At 23.1% G+C, this 11,729-nt stretch overlaps 2 protein-coding genes across 2 annotated transcripts; both read left to right on the top strand.

Annotated features, from left to right (window-relative positions):
- Positions 1–3,191: 3,191 nt before the first annotated feature.
- On the top strand, positions 3,192–5,010 carry OCT59_022022 (uncharacterized protein; the record flags this gene model as incomplete). Its single annotated transcript, XM_025313118.2, has 2 exons — positions 3,192–4,297; positions 4,386–5,010. 2 exons carry the CDS (start codon positions 3,192–3,194, stop codon positions 4,846–4,848), a joined length of 1,569 nt encoding a protein of 522 aa, XP_025188158.1. The 3' UTR covers positions 4,849–5,010.
- Positions 5,011–8,228: 3,218 nt separating this feature from the next.
- OCT59_022021 (uncharacterized protein) lies at positions 8,229–9,879 on the top strand (the record flags this gene model as incomplete). Its single annotated transcript, XM_025309921.2, has 2 exons — positions 8,229–9,328; positions 9,417–9,879. The coding sequence occupies 2 exons, from the start codon at positions 8,229–8,231 to the stop codon at positions 9,877–9,879; spliced, it is 1,563 nt and encodes a 520-aa protein (XP_025188159.2).
- Positions 9,880–11,729: the final 1,850 nt, after the last annotated feature.

Raw genomic sequence — 11,729 nt, 5'->3', positions numbered from 1 at the left:
TTTTTTAATTTTTTCTAAATTTAAATTTATGCAATTAAACATACTTGTACTTGTACATAACATTTAAATATTAAATATTATTTAATAATTTCAAAATATTGAAATACAAGGGTAAAAGAATCCTTCAATACACGAAAATCACGAAAATGAATTTTATAATTTAAAAATAATTAAAAATAATTAAAGATTGAAATTTTTCTTTTAATATTTTTTTTTGTTTTCTTTTCTTTTTTTGTCAATTGTTCTTTTTAAAGAATTAAATTCTTTTTTTTTAATTCTTTTTTTGTCAATTGTTCTTAAAAGAAAATTCTTTAAAAAGCACATAATTTTACGAAATAAATTTTTTAACGAAAATTTAATGCATAACGATAAAGATATACAGCATAATAAATAATATGTAAGGGAGGTAAAGGGTTGTTACATGTAATTTCCACATAAATTTTTTTTTTCTAGAATGAAATGAATAAAATAAATGAATGTACATAATAATAATTATTTATTAGTAATGATTCATGTACATAACACTGAGTCATTTCTTTTTTTTTCTAGAGAATGAGAGATTTTGAGAAGTACAACATTTATTTCAAATTGATTAAAAAATTTGTTTTACAAATTTTACTGTACAAAAAATTGTGATACCAATTACAATAACGCTGTGGCTTTGTCCGAAATTTTTAACGATCGGTGAATTTATAGGGTTCATCACCGATCGAGATAATTGATAATTTTTTTTTCTCGTCACAGTTTTACACACAAATAATACAAATGACATATAGTGTTTCACAATAAAGAATCGAATCAAATAAAGATGTTACCGATAATATTTAAATATTATAATGAAATAATGAAATTGTTCAAATTGTTCCATAAGAAGATAATTAAAATCAAAAATATATATATAATAATTTATTTTATATTATTTATATTAAGGAAGTCAAACTCTAAAATAGGTCAAATAATCATTTGAGAATAAGAAATTGTTTACAATCACATATGTAACAATCACATATTTCTTTGTTGACTAAAAAATTTGGTTAGGTTGCCTCACAACATTTTTAAACGTAAAAATACGTAATCTCAAACACGGAGTATCATCAATCAATAAACTCTTTTCGAATAAATCAATTTGCTCTTAAAAAAAGTCAATTCTTTTAAGTGAAACGTTTGAAAAGAAGAAAATATGCAACAAACCAGTAAGAAACAAGTTAGCCGATCATTTTTTATTCCGTTATTCTTGGCATCATCGCAACGTTTTTGGCAACGTTTACAATCGGCTAAAAAAAAGATAATATCCCGTAGCCAGTTATATATTAGTAAATAATTGGGTGAACGGAAAAATTTTTGATATTTTTTTTTAATTGGTGCAAAAAAGAGAAAAGATTTACATTTCAAATTTTTTTTGACCTTGATCCGATTATTATTTAAATTTCTCTCCAATGATTTTTCAGATAAATGTTATAAAAAGGATTTTCGAAACATTTTGTTTATTACACCATCTAAATTTTTTATGTACCTATTGGAAAATATTATTTTAATTATTTTTAGGAAAGGGTTTTTTTTTTTATGAAGGTTTGATTCTTTCTTTATGATTCTTTATTTATTTATTATTAGTAGTTTTATTAGTATTATTGTTGTTATTATTATTATTATTTTGTTTGATTCGTAAAACCATGATAGATAAATTCTTGTTCTTTAATAATTGTATTTAAAGTTTTTTTTTTTTTCATTATCTCTTTTAAAAAAAAATTTATTATTTTTATGAAACGTTTTGTTGTAGGAAATTTACATAATCTTGTTTATAATTTTTGATTATCATTACTTTTTAAGATAAAAAATTTCGTTGTCCAGATTTTTTTAAAGTTTATATTCACATATTAAGTTAAAATCTTACCCCTTTAGTTTTAGAATATGCATATCATAAATTATTAATGTATTGTATTTTTATAAAAAAAAATTAATTTAATTTTGCCATATGATTATTTCTCTTTTATTATTATTATAATACTTGTATTACTTTTTTTTTTTTTTTTTTATTTTAATTTTTTACTTTTTTTTCTAAAACTTTGAAAATCTTAATTAAACCTAAGGTTCTTGTATGGATGAATAATAAATTATCTTAATGCAACCAAATATGAAAAATGATTCGAATTAAAGTTGAATAATTTCATTGTTAAGTTTGATCCAAAATTCCAACATTCTTATTCACAATATATATATATATATATATATATAATAAAATATATAATAAATATATAATAAAATCTATTAAATATATATACATATACATATATACACTATTATACAATATATACATATGTAACGCTATACATATGTAACGCTATATGTATATCTACCATATTTTTTCAAGAAAAAAAATCACGATGATATGCAATCGGATGTTTAAGGAACCATCCAATTATACTTAATTAAAGAAATTTGTTTCAAGTGGGATGATTTTTTATATATGGGATGATTTGATGATTTCTTCTATTTCTTTACCCTCTAAGAGATAATGTTTTATAAAGTCATGCTTTTTTTTGTAAAAAAAAAAATTTTTTTTTTTACCATAAAAATTCCACAAATTAATGTATTACTAAAAAAAAAAAATTTTTTTATAATTGAGTTCGGATTTGGGATCCTATTTTTATTTTAGAAATAATCGTTTCACCCTTTTAATTATATATATACTCCCCCTTGTTACATGTAGTAAGGCTGTGGTCTGTAGTGAAACTACAATACTGTAATATATCAATTATTTTAAATTACTCTATTCCATATTTAGATACCAACAAGTAAGCCCTTCACAGGCCTTCACTTAATATAAATAAAAAAAATAATAATAAATTTATACATATTTTATTTATATTATTTATATTACATTCTTACTAATTTGGTAAACTATTAAATTTTGTTTATAAATATGAGCTCGGTAATAATTGGTTGTCAAAAAAATTTTCAAGTACTTTGATAGTACCTTTTTTTATTTAAATAGTTCGGTATAATTCATAAATCCTTTAAATACTCCAATTTTTTACTCGTTTCCTTCTTAATCCTTTCTTTTTCTTTCTTTTTTTCCTCACCAATTTTTCTCTCCTTAATATTTTTTTCTTAATCCATTTTGGATTGTTATATATTTATTTTATAAATAAAAAAAAAAAATTATATAATAGATTAGACGTCATTTCTGGAAAATGGCTGAAATAGCATCATTTTTTGAAAGAGAATTGGCTCCGAAACGTTTATTATTTTGGATATTTTGGCTTGGTAGTCATGCTGGTTTATTCGCTTATGGTTTTATTAAACAAAGAGATGACCCTGAACTTAGTAACCTTACGGCTATAGGATTATCTGTAACCATGTCTCGTGGTGCTGGTTTATGTTTAGCTTATGATGGTGCATTGATTCTTTTACCAGTTTGTAGAAATATAATTAGATATTTACGTCTTACTTTCTTAAATAAGTTAATTCCTTTTGATGAAAATATTTGGTTCCATCGTCAGGTCGCTTATTCTATGTTAATTTTTACTTTGATTCATACTTTTTCTCATTATATTAATTTTATAAGAGCTGAAGAATTAAAAATTAAAGAAGCTTGGGCTATTCATTATTTGGCTCCTGGTGGTCAAACTGGTCATATTATGTTACTTATAATGGCTTTAATGTATACTTCTGCTCATCGTTCTATAAGACAACAATCTTTTGAAACTTTTTGGTATACTCATCATTTGGCTTTCATTTTTATGATGTGTCTTTATACTCATGCTGTCGGTTGTTTCGTAAGAACAAATATTCAACTTGGTCCACAACGTTGTAAAGGTTATTTCTCTTGGGAATTTACAATTTGGGGTGGAATCATTTATTTCTTTGAACGTGTTTTAAGAGAAGTTAGATCTCGTCAACCAACTCAAATTACAAAAGTTATTAATCATCCATCGAAAGCTATTGAAATTCATTTTTCAAAACCATCATTTAAATATAAGGCTGGTCAATATTTATTTTTAAATGTACCAAAAGTTTCAAAACTTCAATGGCATCCATTTACCATCACCTCAGCTCCTGATGATCCTTACGTTTCTGTACATATTCGTCAAGTTGGTGATTTTACTAATGAATTGGCTGAAGTACTTGGTTGTAATATTCCAACTGAAAAAGGTTATATACCAAAAGAATTACCTTTACTTCGTATTGATGGTCCTTTTGGTACTCCAGCAGAAGATGTTTTTAATAATGAAATAGCAATCTTGGTTGGTTGTGGTATTGGTGTTACTCCTTTTGCTTCAATCTTAAAAAACATTTGGTAAGTAAAATAATATAATTACATAATTATATTAAATTTTTTTTTTTTACATCTTAATCAAATTACTAATTTTATTTAAATTAACTAGGTATCAACATAAAAATTCAAGACCATCAAAATTACGTCGCGTAGAATTCTTTTGGATTTGCAGAGATACTGGATCATTTGAATGGTTTCAATCATTATTAAAAACATTAGAAGCAACACAATTAGAAGAAGGATTTTTAAAATTCCACATTTATCTTACATCAAAATTACGTGAATCAACTATACAAAATATTGTTATAAATGATGTATCAAGTTCATATGATCCTTTGACGGATTTAGAATCGCGTACTCATTATGGTAGACCAAATTTCGGTGACGTATTTTTAAGATTAAAGAGAGCCATAGAAAGTGGTAGATATTTACCTGGTACTGATAGAAATTTAAAGACCAATGTCGGTGTTTATTATTGTGGTCCTTCCACTTTAGCAAAGAGTCTTAAAGTTGAAGTTAATAAAGCCAATAGCGAAGGAATAAAATTCTCTTTCCATAAAGAGCATTTCTAAAAAAAATGAATTAGCATTAAAAGAATAATTTAATTTTTTAGTGGGGGAGGGGTGGGATTTTTTTTTAATTTAATTTTTTTTTAATGTTAGTGATTTTTTTTTTCATAATGTTTTTTTTTACTACCACCTTCTTTTTTTTTTTTGTCATCGTAATTAGATATAAAAAAAAAAAAATATCAAACTCTTTTTTTGAGTTTTTTTTTGATATTTTTTTTATTTAAAATATCAAAAAAAAAATTTTCTACTTTTTTTTTTTTTGTAAAATTATTTTTTTTTCACATAAGGGGTCATTTTTGTTCGTGTGTTTTTTTTTCTTCTTTTCTCTCTCTCAACATCATTTTCTTTTGTATACAAATTCTCTTTCCTTCATAATACATTTTTTTTTAAATTTTTTTTTTTTTTATAAATATTGGGGGAAAAAAAAAATTGGTTTTTTTTTTATATATATATATTATTCGAAAAAATGTAAATTTGATCCAAATATTACAAAAAAAAAAACAATCGAACTCTTTATAAAAAGCATAGTTTGCAAAATTTTAATATTTTAAAAAAAGACAATGTTAAAATCATTCATTTCTAAAGTTTTGTAATTTTTTTTTATATTTAACAAGTTAATGTAAAAAAAAAAAAAACCATTAAAAAATTTTTTTTTGATCCGATCTTTTAAAAAAACAAGTTTTTTTTTCATGAAATTTAAAGAATTAAAGTTTGCCAAGAATTTTTGATTTTTACCAAAGTTTTACCAAGTATCTTTGATTTCTACCAAAGTTTTACCAAGTATCTTTGATTTTTACCAAAGTTTGCCAAGCTTTCACCACGATACTATTTATTACTATATACATAATGATTTCTTTGTTTTTTTGTTTAAAAAAAAAAAAATAAAACTTAATTAGGTTAACAGATTTTTTTTTTTGATCTACACAGTGATACAAATTTGGGTCAAAACTGTATTATAGTAAAACTTTTTTTGTTTCCGAATTTCCGAAGTTATGAATTCCGTATTTCCGATATTTAGAAATTAATTTTAATTTATCGTTTTAAACTATACCAAATATTACTAGACTAAACCTTTATGAGAAAAAAGGACCAATTCCTAAACTTGATATTAATATAATAAATAAAAATAATATTATTATACAATATAAAAAAAAAATACAATAATAACGTTATAAACGTTTATAAGTTAATAACGTTAAAATCATATAAACATAACTTTATAACGTTATAGCAAACAAAAGATAAAAGAAAGAAAAATTTTTATACCGATGATACAGTATAACGTTATACCGATATGATAGTAAAGTTTTTTTTGGAAATTCTTTGTTTAATAATTTGAAAAATGGTATAGTTTTTTTGGAAATTCTTTCTTTAAAATGGTAAAGGTTTTTAGGAAATTCTTTCTTTAAAATGGTAAAGGTTTATAGGAAATTCTTTCTTTAAAATGGTAAAGGTTTTTAAGAAATTCTTTCTTTAAAATGGTAAAGTCTTTTTGGAAATTCTTTCTTTAAAATGGTAAAGTTCTTTAAAAAAAAAAAATCCTTTATGTTACTAATTAATATTAATTTAATAATGTTCATTATGACCTTTTTAATTTATAATGACCTTGTAATATCCTTTTCCTTTTTAATTTATAATGTCCTTTTTAATTTATAATGATCTAATGACTTTCTTAATTTATAATATCCTTTCGATTTTCTTAATTTATTATATCCTTTCGATTGACTTTCTTAATTTATAATTTCTATTTTTAATTCCTAATGATCTTAATTGACCTTCTTTATTTGTAATTCGTGACGTTAACCAATATAAATACAACACCGTACAATAAATGTCCTTTATATCCTCTTTAATCTGTATTGTCCTTTTAAAAAGGGACATTATAAATTAAGAAGAAATTAATGAAGTGCAACCAAATCTCACATTAATAATTTCTTTACCGGCTTCTTGATCAGAAATAATCCAATTTCTACTATTTTTACAGTCAAACTCCTATATAACGATATGTTGGAATCCGTATGAAAATCTTTGAAAAATGTCATATCACATTATACTATGTTCTCTCATATAAATTTTATCGTTATATGGAGTTTTTAATGTATATTGGTATATCGAATATCGGGATATCGCCATACAATGTCTCCTTTTATCCCTTATAAAAATGTATGAATTTCATGATATATAATTTTTTTCCGGTATCTGTGCCACAAACATTGGAAGGAGCTAGGAGTTTTCATATTTATCTGATTATTACTCCTTAATAATGACAGAATGACAGAATGTATAAAAAGTTAAATGATGAATAAAGTAATTTAAAAAAAAAATGTTTTTTATGGAAAAATTCTTTACAAATGAAAATTATTAAAATTTACTACATGCCATGCATATCAAATCTTTCATTGTAAATAAATTTGTAAAAACTCCCAAAATTTTCCGTATAATTCCATAAAAATCCCATGAATTTCGGGATCCCTATTTAAATTTGTACTTAATCATGAGAAAAAAAAGTTTCAAATGAATAGAATAAAAATCAAGATTTATTATAAAAATTTCAAGGTTTAAAGGTTTCAAGTATTTAAAACATGTATTATACACGTATTAAACCATGTAATACAATTAATGAATGTTTCGTTAAAACAATAATCGTTTCATTTAAATAAAGATTTAATATAAGAAATCGACCGAACCTGTGTAATTTTTCATATATGAATATAATGAAAAGAAGACCCCACTTTGTCTCTATGCGCGTCGTTGATTATTTTTTGATCAAATTTCAAATTTTTATGAAACATTAATTATTATTCATTCTTTTAAATATGCAATCTCAAAATTAAATAGAATTCTAGAAAAAAATTGAATAAGAATAAATTCAAATTATTTAAATATCCTCGTATAAAAATTAATCATCCAATAAAAATACTTTTAAAAACGAGCATTGTTTATACATAATTAGAAAATAAATACTTGTTATTCCATGGGTATCAATGAATAACTGAAATATTCACTGATGCCCGAAGGGAGGGGAGCATCGGTGTATATGGAGTATTTATTAGATACCCATGGAATATGGCGTATACACGATGGATTGATTAACTATAAAATTATTTTTTCTTTTTTGCTTATATAATAAATAACTTTTTGTTTTGAATTGTTTGAAAGTTTGACACCAAAAAAAAAACGCGGTATAATATTGTATTCACAAAAACCCTCACATTCTTTTCTCTCACCCATTCATCATCAATTACGTTTACCTTTTTTTCCTTTCATTTAATCGCTCATTCTTAATTAATCGTCCATTCTGCTCATTCTTGATCGTCCTATTATCGCCCATCCAATTTATTTGTATAAATAAATTATAAATTTATTAGACTTGCTTCTAAAAAATGGTCGAATCATTCTTTGAAAGAAAATTCGCACCGAAACGTTTGTTATTTTGGATATTTTGGCTTGGTAGTCATGCTGGTTTATTCGCTTATGGTTTTATTAAACAAAGAGATGACCCTGAACTTAGTAACCTTACAGCTATAGGGTTATCTGTAATGATGTCTCGTGGTGCTGGTTTATGTTTAGCTTATGATGGTGCATTGATTCTTTTACCAGTTTGTAGAAATTTAATAAGCTATTTACGTCTCACTTTCTTAAATAAGTTAATTCTTTTTGATGAAAATATTTGGTTCCATCGTCAAGTTGCTTATTCTATGTTACTTTGGACTTTGATTCATACTTTTTCTCATTATATTAATTTTATAAGAGCTGAAGAATTAGGAATTGAAAAAGCTTGGTTTATTCATTATTTTGCTCCTGGTGGTCAAACTGGTCATATTATGTTACTTATAATGGTTTTAATGTATACTTCTGCTCATCGTTCTATAAGACAACAATCTTTTGAAACTTTTTGGTATACTCATCATTTGGCTTTCATTTTTATGATGTGTCTTTATACTCATGCTGTCGGTTGTTTCGTAAGAACAAATATTCAACTTGGTCCACAACGTTGTAAAGGTTATTTCTCTTGGGAATATACAATTTGGGGTGGAATTATTTATTTCTTTGAACGTGTTTTAAGAGAATTTAGATCTCGTCAACCAACTCAAATTACAAAAGTTATTAATCATCCGTCAAATGCTATTGAAATTCAATTTGCAAAACCATCATTTAAATATAAAGCTGGTCAATATTTATTTTTAAATGTACCAAAAATTTCAAAACTTCAATGGCATCCTTTTACTATTACTTCAGCTCCTGATGATCCTTTTGTTTCTGTACATATACGTCAAATTGGTGATTTTACTAATGAATTGGCTGAAGTACTTGGTTGTAATATTCCAACTAATAAAAGTCATGTACCAAAAGATTTACCTAAACTTCGTATTGATGGTCCTTTTGGTGCTCCAGCAGAGGATATTTTAAATAATGAAATAACAATCTTAGTTGGTTGTGGTATTGGTATAACTCCTTTTGCTTCAATCTTAAAAAACATTTGGTAAGTAAAATAATATAATTATATTAATTTTTTTTTTACATCTTAATCAACTTAACAATAAATTACTAATTTTATTTAAATTAACTAGGTATCAACATAAAAATTCAAGACCATCAAAATTACGTCGCGTAGAATTCTTTTGGATTTGTCGTGATATTGGATCATTTGAATGGTTTCAATCATTATTAAAAAAATTAGAAGCAACACAATTAGAAGAAGGATTTTTAAAATTTCATATTTATCTTACATCAAATTTAAGAGAATCAACTATACAATATATTGTTATAAATGATGTATCAAATAATTCGGATCCTTTAACAGATTTAGATTCTCGTACTCATTATGGTAGACCAAATTTTAATGAGATTTTTTTAAGATTAAAAAAATCTATAAAAAATGGTAAATATTTACCTGGTATAGAAAAAAATTTATCAACTAATATTGGTGTATATTATTGTGGTCCTTCCTGTTTGGCAAAAATTCTTAAAGTTGATTGTAATAATGCCAATTCGGAAGGTATAAGATTTAGTTTTCATAAAGAAAAATTTTAAAAGGAAAAAAAAATACAAATTTTTTTTTGGTTAAGAGAATAAGAAACATTATTTCTTAGTTGAATTTTTTTTGTAATTTCTTTATATATAACACTTTTTTTTTTAACCAAATCGTTGAAATTATATATATATTTCACTGAACTTCAAGTTTTATAAAGTTCTTTTGTGTAAAAATCATTATTATTTTTTTTCAATCATTTGTAAAGAGATTTTTTTTTTCGTGTTTACAAAAAGACGATTTCTTCACATTTATCATCATGTGACAAGTTAATCTATTTGTGATCAAAAATTTATAATTTTGGCTAGTTAAAAAAAACATTAATTTATAGAAAATTTTAAATATCCATAAAGTAAAAATATATATATATTATATATACTGTATATACAATATACATATCAAATTTCAATTTTATCAAATGCTTTATTGATTTTAATAAATAATCATAATATTTTTAAATTTACATGGTTTGAAAAGGCTTTCTTGACTTTCTTAACCAGCAACTGATTTGTAATAAGTAATCTGTTAAGTTATTGTTGTAATAAAACAAATACTTATGCCCATTTTATAATACATTTTATTTTTATTTTTATAATACTTTTATAAAAAAATATATTTCTATAAAATCATATAAAAGATTAAATTAACAAAAATTTTAATTATAATGTAAATCTATTTTGAATTTACCAAATTTATTAATATTATCAACAGGTCTACTTATATATATCTTCAAGTAACTTTTCAACTTTTATAGTAATTGTTCTTTTAATAGTGAATATATATTACTTATAAAGAATTCTATTTATAAGTCTCTGAAAGGTCTTTATTTCATTATGATTTTATATTACCATTTAAATTGTAAAGATATTTTTTATCTAATATTCCAAACTAATAAATTTTTATATGTAAAACATTAAAAATATAAAATACTAGTTTTCAATATTTTTTGATAAATAATTATTCCATATATTTCTGTAGATTTTTTATATTTCTTGCAATTTATACTTTTATTAATTTTCAAGTAAATTATATATATAAATTTTGCACTTATTGGTTGAATCCTTTTAATTAGTTTTATTAATTTTAAATAGTATGTAATACTTTTTGTTATTAAGAAAATTTAATAATTCTATTAATTATATTATAAATAAACTTTATAAAGCATTTAATATTATATGAGTGAAAATATAATTATACTTGTCTCTTATTATTTATTAATTTATAAATGCATTTTATAAATTTATACATTTATTAAAATCAATATTATACTTTTGGAAAAGTACTTTACTAAAAATTGCCAATTTTTTGAAATATTTTTATGGGTATAGATACAATGGCTTTCAAAACAATTGTGCAATTATTTTGTTAAATTTTTAATATAGTGAATTCTATGGGCTGAAAATTAAAATTCATTATAATGAGAAATTTACTATATTGAGAGTCATTTTATTATAATATATATAAAAAATCTATACCTGAACTTTTCTTTATTATAGCAAGTTATTCACTATATAAAAATTTACTATAAAAAGAATGAATTGTAATTTTTTATAAAGATTTAAAAACTTATCTAATGCTTTTTATATTGATAAATAATTCCTTTATTTTTTTTTATATATTCTATATATTTATATCAAAGTTCTATTTGTAATTTAAATATTAAAATATTATACAGTTTATCCTTCCTATAGCAAATTTTGATATAATGAATCACATATCACTTAGCCAATAAAATATGTCAATTTTTCCTCACTATAATGAAGTAACCAATCAAATTCTTCAAATTTTTCGTTACTTACTATACTGAATTTGAAGTGCAGAATAGCTTCTTTGCTATATCAAAGGTAGACTG

This window comes from Rhizophagus irregularis, chromosome 30 (genome assembly GCF_026210795.1).
Source record: "Rhizophagus irregularis chromosome 30, complete sequence".
Classification (NCBI taxonomy): domain Eukaryota; kingdom Fungi; phylum Glomeromycota; class Glomeromycetes; order Glomerales; family Glomeraceae; genus Rhizophagus; species Rhizophagus irregularis.
The sequence above is the reverse complement of the archived record's forward strand: the minus strand, read 5'-3'. Positions and strand labels throughout refer to the sequence as shown.